Source organism: Taudactylus pleione, unplaced genomic scaffold (assembly GCF_031769625.1).
Source record: "Taudactylus pleione unplaced genomic scaffold, aTauple2 ptg000536l, whole genome shotgun sequence".
Classification (NCBI taxonomy): Eukaryota; Metazoa; Chordata; class Amphibia; order Anura; family Myobatrachidae; genus Taudactylus; species Taudactylus pleione.
Window position 1 is genome coordinate 4,723,885 of NW_028284938.1, and position 14,089 is coordinate 4,737,973.

General features: G+C 42.5%; 1 protein-coding gene across 2 annotated transcripts in view; it reads left to right on the forward strand.

Moving 5' to 3' along the window:
- TBCCD1 (TBCC domain containing 1) overlaps window positions 1-14,089 on the forward strand; it is a 103,665-nt gene that overhangs the window by 77,360 nt on the left and 12,216 nt on the right. Inside the window, exons 6-7 of one of the 2 annotated variants that reach the window (XM_088451053.1) lie at window positions 2,674-2,840; window positions 2,932-3,017. In XM_088451053.1, the coding sequence (XP_088307179.1) occupies window positions 2,674-2,803 (130 nt within the window). In that variant the 3' untranslated portion in view covers window positions 2,804-2,840; window positions 2,932-3,017. Of the gene's footprint in view, window positions 1-2,673; window positions 2,841-2,931; window positions 3,018-14,089 lie in introns of those variants that run through there. The other variant, XM_088451052.1, reaches the window with a different exon arrangement.

Consider the following 14,089-nt stretch of genomic DNA (forward strand, 5'->3'; position numbering starts at 1 on the left):
ATTATTATGTGGTTGCCATTTGGAATCATTAACTGACCTAATATTTTTTAACTGTTTCCGAATTGTAAGCCAATTCCGCACTTGCCCTTGTCATAATCCTCTTTATCCCTTTTAAACTTATTGCTTTTATTAGCTATAATTCTTTTTCAACTTTACTAATTTTATCTTCAATATATTCAGAAAACTGTTTACATTCCTCCATTCTAGAGGATTGCAATAATTTTTCTTCTATCTCGATATTCTCCTTTTCCACATCTTTTAAAATCTTTTTCTTCTCATAAACAATGAGCCGTATTAAATCTAGAGCACACTCATCTAAAATCCTATTCCACTTTCTTTAAAAATGTATCATTGGATTCACCAAAAGTTGGGTTCTTAATTAAACAAATAATGAACTGTTCACTTCAATTAAATATATTTAAAAAGTCCAATATATAATAAGCTCGTAATCCGATTTGCAGTATTATAAATTCTTGGAAAAGATGGATCCAACTGCCGACTTGTCCACTTTATGGATACTAAAAACTTTAGTGTGGCTTTTCTCCCATACGATTGGATTTTCTTAATATGAAGAAAAACTCCTCATCTTCTTAAGGAGATATATATGTAAAAATAAACCCTTGCACCAAGAATACACCCAAAGAAGGCCCAAAGGCCATCATTAATATAAAAAATATTTATTGTACATAAAATATTTTTCAATCAACAGTATACAGCCAGATAAAATTCGTAGTTGTATTTATATAAAATATCACACCACAATATGTATAACGCCCCTATATAGGGTAGATAGCGCACACCCAACGTGTTTCGCCCTCCACCGGGACTTCATCAGGGGTATAACACAATTTTGAAAGCGGACAATCGCTCCTTATTAGGTACAATTTTGACAGTGGCTTTAGATATAAAATATTTTGTTTGGTTGTCCAGAAAACTGCAAAAGCAACAACCCAGCAAATAGCTCCCTTCTTTAGTCTGTCTGATCTCAACAGGAAATCAGTGTGTGTGTGTGTGTGTGTGTATATGTAATATATATATATGGATTGCACACTGATGTATATTAATTTAAGATAATCTGTTTATTCTTCTTAACATAACAATTTTCAGTAGCAATGTTACACCTCATATAAAACAGCGTAACACAGATAGTACAATCCATATACAAGTTTATGAATTATCGACCCACCCTAGCTTCGCACGGGAGCAAATTCATCTCGCCACAGACCCCTGCATCTTATAACAATCTACGCCACGTCACCACAACCAGGTCTGGCAACAGAAATCTCTGGGCCCTGTACACTGATGTCTCTGGGGGCCCCACCTTCTCACCACCCCCGATCCTGCACATCCCTCCCCTGCATGCGTGATATGTGAAGCATGATGATGTTAACTGAAAGATATGCCAGCCTTTACATAAAGTAAAAATACACTATGACTTACCACACTGTCTCTCTGTCACTAACAATGTAGGCTGTAGTTCTTGTCTGCCATCTCTTGCAAGGTCTTATTGATGACAGTGCTGTGGATGCCTCAGGGGTAGGAGGGATGGTGTCTGCAGCCAGCCGTCCTCAGTCCTCAGCCCCTCATCACTGTCCTCAAATCCAGTCTCTCATCACCATCCTCCGCCCAGAAGCCCCCCATCACCTTCCTCTGTCCCTAGCCCCCCATCACCTTCCTCTGTCCCTAGCCCCCCATCACCTTCCTCTGTCCCTAGCCCCCCATCACCTTCCTCTGTCCCTAGCCCCCATCACCTTCCTCTGTCCCTAGCCTCCATCACCTTCCTCTGTCCCTAGCCCCCATCACCTTCTGCCCCATCACCTTCCTCTGCCCCATCACCTTTGTTTGCCCCCTTCACCTTCCTCCATCCCCAGCCACTATCACCTTTGTCTGCCCACTTCTCCTTCCTTCAGCCTCCATAACCTTTTTCATTCCCAGCCCCCATCACTTTCCTCTGCCCCCTTCACCTTCCACAACCTGCCTGACTGGCAGGGAAGACGTGCCCTATGACGTCACGCCACCGCGTTGTTAACTTAAAGGTTATGCCCGGCCCAGGTCGCAGCTGAGCCACCTGGAAGAGCCCAGTGCTGCCCGGGCCAGGCTACTTAGGGAGTGGAGGCTGGGCGGAGGCTATGGGTCCCTGCAGCCACGGCTGGAACAGTGAGTCCACCGTTCGCTGCCCCATTTTGTGCCCGTCTGGACCTTGGAGCCCGGTATGGGTGTACCCTTAGTCCCCCCGTTGCCGGGCCTGCATGCATCTTACAACAGCCTCCTGCTTCTTACACCTTCCCCCTGCATCTCACAACAGCCTCCTGGACCCTAACCCCCTAAAACCTGGCCAGGATTCAACTGGACTAACTCTCGTTGGTTTCATCCCAATAAGTGCAGGGGTGTCCGAATGCAAAACCATACAGACAACAGACCAATGTATTTTATATACAAGATTGACTAATGAAATTTTGAAGAGTGCTACTAATGTTTGTGTGTGTATGAACATAATATATATCTAATGCAAAATGTAACCCGAAAAGGTGGAAAATATGTTGCTACAGGTTATTTACTCTGGGCATTAAGTGTATTTCTTTACTGCTCTCCATGTTTGGTTTATCAAATATTCTACTTAAACACTGCTTGATAGAAATTTTTATTTTTTTATTTTCATATTCTTTCTCCTAGAGAGCAGAGAAAGCAGTTCCAAGCACTTGTTGAGTACAAATTTAATGAATGGCTACTTAAGACTGGAAATCGACATCAGCTGGACAGCCTTGTGCCCCCAAATGATTGTTCAAAGCAGGCTGCTGGATAGAGTATCGAACTTTCTGACGATCACAAAAATGTATTTTGTAAGTGTGAAAACTTGCCCAGAAGTGATAGTAATATATTGCTGCTCCTTTATTTGTGAAATAGGGACTTTTTTTTTTTCTTTTTCTACAGATGACCTTTTTTTGAAGATCATAAAGTTTGCACTTCACATGAATTTATTTTTTTATTATTTTGTAGCTTGGACTACCAACATTTAGGTAAAACAAGATTGCAGGGACACTGTGGGTGCCTTTTAGCATAGTAACACCACCACATTTGTGCACTACAATAGTCACCATGACATTCTCTCTGTGATTTTTGTTTATTAAACTTCTATTCAATAAGTATTAACTTTAAAAGTCCAGAATGTAAGGCTAGAATTCCAACAAGTTCATTTAGTGTGCCAAATAAGGGGATTGCATTATGAAGATGGTCAATATTGAAAAATAGCTGTGACGTTCCCTGAAAATTATGGACAGTTAACAAGTATGGGATAATTAATAGTCTATAAACAGGACAATGACCAAATGGAAGACCAATGGATGAAATAATTTCTCAAATGTAAACTTTCACATTGAAAATAAATATCTTGAACTTAGCGATGCATCTGACATTACTCTATTAGTGATTGTGATCAGAAATGCCGGATGACCTGGTTCTGTAGGTTATGATAATAAAGAACTAAATGTATGTGGAGCAGTTGCATTGAGTGGCAGTGACATTACTTCCAATTGAAGAAACCAAGGTGCATTTCATTTCTACCTAAAGAATGCAGGTGTCCATAATGAAAACTTAGAGACCTGAATGAGAAGCAAAAGCATGGCCTTAAATAAGCAAACAAAACTCCGGTCCCCCTCTCCTATGAAATATATGCAGGCCAATCTCCTTGTGTGTATGTCCACCACTTATGTGTCTAGACTACAGGAGGGGTTTTCTACAGGTCTTCCAATTTTTCTTTTGTTCAGTATTGCTCTGAACACTGTGACATGTGCAACACAAAAACGCAATACTTTCAGATGTAATCCTTCCGCAGTACAAAATGCTTGGCTTTCACAAATGCCAGATAATCTACTGCAGTTACATTTAGAAGTCCAATTAACTAATCCCAGGCAATTTCAACAGTAAACAAAGTGGGAAGGTAAAGAGAATAGTGTACCAAGTAGGAGGAGTCTCATTGTCTAGTCTAGATAATCATGTTCTGTACAGCAAATGTCTGAAGAAGAGTTTTAAATTGCTTTTTACTGTGTTAAAAAAATCTTAAGACATATTATAATGTCAATCAATGTACGAATGTCTATCATAACTGAGAATATTATTTCAAGACTCAGTTTTCAATGTGCTTCCCAAGTTAACATACTGTAAGTTAATAAAAAAAAATGTAATTTCAAACCTTTATACCAATGAAAATGTTAGTGATTTTTTTTCTCTCTGCCCACTGCTTTTATGACCGTACACCTCTTCTCTTGTGGAAATGATTAGCAAATTTGTCCTCCAGTACCACCTCTATCCTGACTACATCTAAATCAGTTCTCCCCTCACCTCTAACCTTCTGTACTATCTTGTGTAGCAAATTGTCACTGCTGTAACCACATGGATGTCCAAACACTACCTGAAGCCCAACGGGGCTGATTCAATTGTCGGCGCCGGCAGCTGTCCGTAATGGGCGCCCGACGGACCAATTCTATTGTTTGTTTGCTTGGGCGCGAACAGTCGCCGGCATTTCGGCTCTCCTCCTCCTGACCCGCTCTGGGAACAGTGGCAGGTGATTAGTTTGACTGGGGCGGTACACCTGTCAAACCATAACACAGGTGCCCTAAGGCGAGCTCAGGGAGGACAGAAAGCTCCCGTGGAGTAGAAGGGAGGCGAGCAGAAATGTGTGAAAAGTCTGTGGTTTGGGCGCCCTAAACAGGACTTTAGACGGGTTTAGCTGCTGTACGTGGCTAAATCCTGTCTAATTTTTTTGGGGTGCCCATTAATTTTCACACATTAAATTTATACATTGGGCACCCGTTAATTATTGCGGCCCCCAACATGTCTAAAACCAAGCTCATCATCCCTCTTCCCAGAGTCTCCATCTCCCCTCAAATCTCCATCACTTTGATAAATATGCCAGAATATACCTTTTTCTTACCAAAGATTCTACCGAAACTCTTCTCCATATTCTCATCTTCCCCAGCCTTGGCTACTGCAACCTTTCTCATTTCTGGAATTCTTCTAAACCATATATCACTACTTCACTCCACCTTAAGACTGATTTTGCTGTTTTGCCTCTCCACACATGCTGTATCACATTGCAAATACCTACACTGACTTGCTGTGCCCTCCAGAATCCAGTCCAAATTACTTTGTATTACCTACAAATCCTCAACTACACCACCTCAAATTCTCCTTCTTGCCCTCTTAAAACTACCTTTGACCTCCTACTTTCTGGTAACCACATTACTCCCTCCTATGGGACTTTTTTCTAATCCTATGATCAGACAATTACAAAGCTTTAAAGTTTTTAAACAGTCTCTGAACATACATCTCTGTTAGATTTTACCACCTACACTAATCAGCCCTTACAATTATTTCCATTACCACTTTGCGCCACACTCGCTGCTCATGTTTAAGATATGCCCTCATTCAAATAGAATGTACGTTTTCTCATGAGCAAGGCACTTCATATTTTGTTTGTTAATGTCTGCTGTTATTTTATGTCTTTCACACTCACACCTTCCAGCCGCAATTAACCCCTTAATGTGAAGAACAAGAATAGGGGTACATTTTATTGTGTGTGCAGGTAAATTATGTAATTGCCATCATAAAGGAATTGTACAGTCTACTGTACTATTCGCCCTCTTGGAACTTGTGAAGGCCCAATGTACTGATCCACAAGCAGTTATATACTATTGCTTGTGTACTAACAACTGAAAAATGGGTTCAACAGATAGCACAGAATTTGGTGCAATGAGTGATGTATACAATTTTATTTTTTTAATTTGCATTCATTTACCATAAGTTATTTACAACTAAACTAATTACAGTAAATCTGTCAGAAGATTTCTACTTGTGAACTTGAAATGTGTACTTTATCTAATTACCATTTCTTGCCATATCCTGGGGTGGATGTTTAATTCAACAGCACTAACTCTCCATTCAAGCAAACCCCAGAGTAGCAGATGGGATGAATAAAGTGATGGCTGTACATACAATCGGCAAGAACCGAGAGTAGTATGGATGTCTCCACTTAATCTTCAGCCATGGTACACCCTTCACTGCAATAAATGTAACTCTATTAGCACATTGTAATGCAGGTATTCCTCTTTCATCCATCTGGGGGACAGTTCTAGACTTGGGGTTAGTAAGGGTTGAGGAGCCAGCACTTAATAAGTTAACTTTTCCTCCCCTCCAACCCCTTCCTAAATTTTAATTTAGTGCTAAAAGGAGAGTTCAGCACTAGGTTAGCTAGGTAACCCTTTAAAGAGCCCAGTCAGACAAAATATTTAATCAGGAAAGGGTGGGGGTGTCAAAGAGTTCCCTGGCTATGAGTGACCCTATCCTGGGCAGAAAACCATATTCCGGAAATAATGACTGTATTTTTTCCAGGAATAGAGAATTAGTGAGCGGATTTCCTGACTCTGAAGACAATTTCTCCAGGGGACTGGTCCTTGCACCTGTAAATGTTCAACAGTCTGGTAATAAGTGGAGTCAGCTAGAGGTAGATCTAATGGCCTCTCAGGTCAACAACAGGACATCAAAATTTTGTTGCAGAACCAAGGATCCATGGGCATTTATTCATTTTTTTCAAATACATTTTATTGTGTAAAACAACATCCATGGGCATTTATGATAGATGCTATGGTGCTCCCTTGGAAATTTCATCTGACCTACATATTTCCACCAATTCTAATGTCCTCAGAAAGATAAAGAATTACTGTGATATTAGTAATGCCAGACTGGCCAAAGAGAGTTTGGTACTTAGAGATAATAAGCATGGCAATGGGTTCAGACTTCCGCTTCGCCAGGATCTATTGTCTTAGGGGTCAATTGTTTGTCAGGACATTCATCGGTTAAATTTGATGGCATGGCTCATGAAGCCAAGATGTTATAGAGAGGTTTTTCAGATGCAGTGGTTCAGATTATGAGTTAAGGCTAGGAAGAAAGTATCTTCAGACAATTAGAGTCTAGAAAAATTATATTGCATGATGTGAAAATAATCATAGTTTCGTTTTCATTATTATTTGTTACCAAGTGTACTTTTGTTAAGCTAAGGCCAATCGTGAGTCTTACCTAAAGTTCTCTTAAGGTGTAAGTATAAGCTCTGTCTATTTTTAGAAGAGGCACAGAAACAGACAAATCTCAGGTGCACAACTCCAAATTATTAATAATATATATAAATGCAATAAAATTTTGCAATCAATAGAGGTTTCAGCATAATCATGACCAAGGTTATGGGCCTACCCACCATATCCAGGTAACCTCTTTCGGGTAGGTCCCTAACATACTAGGGTTCAAATCCAGAGCACAGGACCCCCCAAAACTGGCCCAGCCAAGCTGCCCCAGGGCACCACCATAGTAAGAAAAGTGCAGTGTAAAGAGATAGTTAGGAGCAGCTGCATATAAAGAATGAAAATAAAAAAGTGAAATACATATATATTAAACACACACAGTGAAGGGTTAAAATGTGTTATAAAGGAAAATGTGTTATAATGCGGTGCCCTGAGACAGATTAACCAGCGCAATCCAGGGGGACCCACACCCAGAAATGAACCAAAGTTGCACTACAGTAGATAACTTGTAGGACTTACCTAGAATTGTGCCTAATACAGTGTGCATATACATTACCATACTCCATGCTTTTAAACCAATAAGGAAGGGTGCTAATCCAGAATGGGGGCGTCTCCTTTCCCTCAGAAGTGCAATAAAGAACATTAAATGAAGATATGGGAAAGATTTCTGGACTGCACAAAAAAGCATTTTGTTTAAAAGCATGGAGTATGGTAATGTATATGCACACTGTATTAGGCACAATTCTAGGTAAGTCCTACAAGTTATATACTGTAGTGCAACTTTAGTTCATTTTTGGGGTGTGGGTCCCCCTGGATTGCGCTGGTTAATCTGTCTCAGGGCACCGCATTATAACACATTTTCCTTTATAACACATTTTAACCCTTCACTGTGTGTGTTTAATATATATGTATTTCACTTTTTTATTTTCATTCTTTATATGCAGCTGCTCCTAACTATCTCTTTATACTGCACTTTTCTTACTATGGTGTTGCCCTGGGGAGGCTTGGCTGGGCCAATTTTGGGGAGTCCTGCGCTCTGGATTTGAACCCTAGTATGTTAGGGACCTACCCGAAAGAGGTTACCTGGATAATGGTGGGTAGGCCCATAACCTTGGCCATGATTATGCTAAAAACCTCTATTGTTTGCAAAATGTTATTGCATTTATATATATTATTAATAATTTGGAGTTGTGCACCTGAGATTTGTCTGTTTCTGTGCCTGCAATTAGTCTCATCAGGTAGCACCTCCTATTATATATATATGTTAGGTTGTGCAGTCCAGAAATCTTTCCCATATTTTCAGAAGAGATTGGCATTTATTCCTGAAGTGAAGACCTTTTTGCAGGGTGTTTTACACATACACCAACAAATAAGCATCCCATAGAGCCATGGGGCTTGAATCTTGTACTATTAGCAGTTCAGTTACCGCCTTTTTGAGCCTTTACATAAGGTGGACCTGAAGTGGGTAACTTGGAAATTCGTTTTTCTTCTTCAGGGTCCATAGGGCTCCACAGGGAGACCTTGGGGGTGTAAGTGGTGGTTGAGGACCGGGCACCATGCAGTTAAAGCTTTAGCTCCCAGGATGCATCGGTCCATCCTCCTTATACACAGCCCCCAAGCCAGAGGCACCTCGTTTCGTCGGTGCCCGGCTGGAGTCTGGTCACCTTTATGCAAATAGCTTTATTTTTATGATTATACTTCTTTATATTTTTGTATACTGAGCGCGCAGCAGCAGACTGTCCACAGGACGTCTGCGCTGCTGCTCCGATACCCTTCTGGGCGCCGCAACGCCAGTTTCGGGTGGGGATTTTGGCGGGCATCCCGGGGTTCTTGCTAGCCGGCCCCGCGGACGGACCCAGACTGCAACCCGGATGTTAAGGGAACAGGTAGGGTGGGTCATCGCTTGCGGTGACCCACGATTTGGCATTGATTCCTCCAGTCTCGGGACAGACCGGAGGCGCTGAGTGTGGACACAGGCTCCGTCCAATATGATCCACTAAACCACCAGGGTACATATGGAGCGGGAATCCAGCATCCCGGTGGGTAAACAATCAGCATGGGGAGGTCAGCTTTCCCCATTAAAGCGGCCCATCAGCTCAGGGCGCCATTCCTCTGAGGTCTTGCTTCCCTGAGCCGCTCTCCGACCACGCCCCCTCAGAGGTCTCCGGTGGCCATTTTCTCTCAGGCACAGCCACAGCTCTCTCAGGAGTACGCAGGGTCCGGTCCCTCTACATACCTCTCCCTGGAGTCAGTGTATGTAGCGCAGCCTACCAGACACTGAGTCTGTGTAGTTGATTGTAGTGCCATATCGCAGTTATGTTAATTCTGCATTGTATGTGACTTATGCTAGTGCTGCCTGTCTGTTTCCCTCTCTATACTGTCCGCATATATATTTCCCTTTTTCTCTGACTTTTCCCTAACATACAGGTGTATAAAAATACTGTTAAAATACGAGCACCAACGAATAGCCAATTATGTGTCTAAAAATGTATAAATAAAAAGATAAATGTTAACAGGTATGTATCAAAAATGTGTAAAAAATTATATCAATAAAAATATATTATGTTTAACATTTGTTAAACATAATATATTTTTATTGATATAATTTTTTACACATTTTTGATACATAATACCTGTTAATATTTGTCTTTTTATTTATACATTTTTAAACACATAATTGGCTATTCGTTAGCGCTCATATTTTAACAGTATTTTTATAAACCCATTTCATACTGAGCAGCTTTATCCTTACAGCGCGGAACATTTTTTCATTTTACTAACTAAAGGTCATACACACGTAACTATTTTGTAACCAACGATTTTCTGTCAGATTTTCTTTCATATTTTCCCTTGAAAAAATGAACGATTTTTTGAAGTGTAATGAATAATTTTTTTGAACAATGAACGAATAATGTTCCTTCCCTTAATGAAAATCATCATGTTGGACAATCTGAAATTCACTATGAACGATAACTACAAACGGGAGTGCGCATTTGTGATTATCGTTCATCGTTGTAACTCATAAACTGAACGATTTTTTGGAACGATTTAGCGAAAACTGTCATCGACAAATCGTTAAAAATATTGTTACGTGTGTATGCACCTATACAGGTGTATTCAGGGTTTTTCCTGTGCCTCACATCTTTAAAACTATGTATTTTGTGAGGCTTGTCACATACAGTTGGTTATTGCACTGTGCCATATTTGTGCTGTGTTCCTACAGCTTGCCCAAGTAGAAGACATGACCAGTATATTGCATTCCTACTAGTATTCTACATACACAGTGGTTGCATTATACCCAGTGCCATATTGCTCTGCAGCTATGTCTAGCAAAGGCAAGAGTAACAAACAGAAATCTGCACCCATACTGCTATCAAGCAAATTATGTGCTGCATGCTTAAGTGAGGATTTGATACAAGATGAGTTATGTAGTAAGTGTTTATACTCCATCAGACCCCCCAGCTCCTGTACAAGAGCCCTTATGGGCTTCTTTTTCTCAAGTGCTGGCTACTATTGTGGACCGCTTAGCAGTTTCAGCTGTAGTTCCCCCTATGGGGTTACCGCAGCAGGCTGTAATTCCCCCTCTGGGGTTGCCACAACAGGTTCAGGCGATACAGGGACCTCCTGTATCCCCATCATTGGTAGATGTTCTCTCTAACTCAGTGCAGTGTCTGGTGGCTGCCTCTACAGCCTTCCAAACTATGTTGCAAGGTGAGAAGCTCCTACCTAGTAAGCCTTTTAAGCATCCTGTCTTAGCCTCACAGTCCACGCAACTCTCAGAATCTAAAGTATCATCTGAAGGGGCAGAAGATGCCGATCTCTAACACTGACTACCCTCTGGAGGAGGATAAGAGTGGGTCCAAAATTAATATTCCTGCCTTGGTACGAGCTGTCAGATCCATCTTACTAATAGAAGAGGACGAGCCAGCCCCTAAATCCAAGCACCCTCTGTTTAAACGACAGAAAGTGGCTTCAGCAGAATTACCTCTATCGGATCAACTAGGGGAACACGTCTGCAGGTTGGCAGAAGCCTGGTAAGAGGTTTCAGCCACAAAAATGTCTGACCCCCTGATACCCATTCCCTGTGGCTCATTGTTCAAAATGGGAACCCCCCCCCCTCTGCGGTGGACTCCCATGTTACGCGTTTATTTAAAAGCGCTACGTTACCCATCTCTGCACTAACCTCTTTGAAGGATCCCTCAGATAGAAAGGTGGAATCTTGCCTGAAATCGATATACTCTCTTTCAGGAGCTGTTGCTCGTCCGACCATGGCTATTGCATGGGTAGCCAAGACTATAGAGAGCTGGGCTGACGCACTTTAAGACTTTTTTTTTCCCTCCAGGGGCTTCTAGGGATCAGATGTCTTTTGTTACTCACATTCGAAATGCAGCATCGTATATTGGAGAAGTGACATTGGATGCCAGTCTCCTAAACTCCAGAGTCTCTGCCACGGCTGTCTGCCCGTCATACCCTGTGGCTATGTACATGGAAAGCAGTTGCTGATTCAAAGAAAGGCCTAGAAGGGTTACTCTACAATAGGGAGATCTTGTTTGGCCCAGACCTTGACAAGATTGTAACCACGTTGGCAGCATCAAAACTACTACTACAAGGCCTCGGACTACATCCTTTAAGTCCTTTCGTCCTCGAGGAAAGCCTAAAGGTCAGTCCTTTCCTAGGCAGTTGGCTTCCGCCAGGGCCGCCAAACCCAGGACCAAGCAGGCCTGGAACACCAGATGCCCTTTTTCAAAACCCGAGGATAAACCCTTAGCCTGATGGTACGGGCCTCCTTCTGGGGGATCCCAGAGTGGGAGGCCGACTTCTTCAGTTCACCCAGTGCTGGTGTCAAACCACCACGGATGCAGGGGTAAGAGAAGTGGTCTCTCACGGGTATGCCCTCTCATTTTTTTCGATGCCCACCCCACCAGTTTTTCTACACAGGCCCTCCTTCAGATCCGAACAAGGCCCTACATATCCAGAAAGCCATACAGTCCTTGATGCAAGCAGGGGTAGTTGTCCCAGTCCTGCTATCTCAGTGAGGGACTGGTTATTATTCTACTCTTTCTGGTTCAGAAGCCGAATGAGTCACATCCGCCAATCCTCAACCTCAAATCCCTGAACAAATTCCTCAGGGTACCCAGGTTCAGGATGGAAACCCTACGCTCCATCAGTCTAGCCATAGAGCCTGGGGACTTCATGGTATCTCTGGATATTCAGGACGCGTACCTACGTGTACCTATAGCGCCCTCACATCAGCGATATCTCCGGTTTGCTATACTACAGCAACACTTCCAATTTCAGGATCTGCCCTTTGGACTATCCACAGCTCCACGGGTGTTTTCCAAAATTATGGCTCATGGCGGTCCACCTACGTGGTCAGGGTGTCCAACTGTTACCATAGCTGGACGACGACCTGCTCCAAGCAGGATCCCCAGAAGTGCTTAACCTCCATCTGCAGCTAACCATTGCTTTCCTGCACAAGCACGGGGTGGTAATAGGAGCAGATACCTGAACAGATTTAAATTGAAAAGTGTTTTTTTTTTTTTTTTTTTTTTTTAATGGGCAAACTTGCAGACATGTACATGGATAAAATAAAGTCCAGAATATTAAGAGGATGGTGATGATTAGAAACTATAATGAAGTAAGAATAAATAATGTCCGGGTAGTGGCAGAATTAATAAAAAGTCTTTGTAATCCAAAAGGTCACTGCAAGGCTGCAGACAGGATAACAGTTACTGATTGATACTGGTGAGATGAGATCCAGAGAGGTTATAGAGTAATTGGATTAGCAGCAGCTGATGAATTGAATGGAGAGTTGTACTGAGACTGCTCAATGTAGCATCAGAGAGCTAGGTAAATGGAGGCAGTTGTAGGTACAGGGTTAACTGCACACTCAGGTACTTTGGCAGGGAAAGGGTAGATAGAAGGTGTAGGATGGTTCCAGCAGGAGACTGGGAGAGGCAGGGAAATGTAGGCTGCTGGGAAGTTGGGATTCAGTAAAAGCACAGGTGAGCACTCAGACAGGTTTTCAGGAGCACAGGAACTCTCTCACAGTATGCGCTGTGAAACATGTTGCACTGGCAACTATGGGAAGCTCTGAACTCCCTTAAGTACCCAGTGTAGAATCGTGATAGGTCAGAGAGAGCATGTGACATGCCAGGACTGGAGCCATGACCAGAGGCAAGATGGGGGCACCCATACCAGAGCGGAATGGAAACAGCACCCGGCCAGAAACACCATGCCACAGTGCCCTCACAGGTAATACCAGTCGTCCCCTATGCCGAGAAACCCTGGTCGTGACAGTACCCCCCTCCTTACGGGTGGCCTCGGGACACTTACCAGGCTTCTCTGGATGGGCGGAGTGAAACTTCCTGATGTGTAGGAGCGTGAATGTCTTGGGCATTAGTCCAGCAGCGTTCTTCTAGGCCATAGCCTCTCCAATCCAGAAGATACTGTTAACTGACCCCTTCGGAAACACGAATCCAGGACTTTGGACACTTCAAACTCCACACCTCTCTGGACACTGGGAGGAACTGGAAGAACTTTGAGAAACTTGTTGAGAATCAATGGCTTGAGTAGGGATATGTGGAAGGAATTAGGAATTCTTAGGAAGGAAGTTGGAGATGGTAGGAAACTGGATTATTTGAATCGTGGGGCGAACTTCATTGATGGAACTCTGAGGAGCAAATTACTGGTGGAAAGCTAAACTTGATCCCCGATTTGCATTTGAGGCACTTTCCTTCACTTCCTGTCCGCCTGAATTTTCTAACGTGAAGAGGTCTTCTCTAAATTTGTGCATACTTGAGCCCACATTGAGGTGAACCTCTGTTCAGTGTCATCCACAGTCAGTACAGCAAAGATAGGCAGACTCTGGGATTCGAGGGTGAAGGCCATACACAATAAAAAAATGGAGTTTGATTGGTGGAGGAATGGTAAGAAATTCAACCCAATTATTCTGGGAAGAGGACATGATTTTTAAAAAGGTTTTGAGATCCTGGTTTACTCTCTCAGTAGGTCCATTA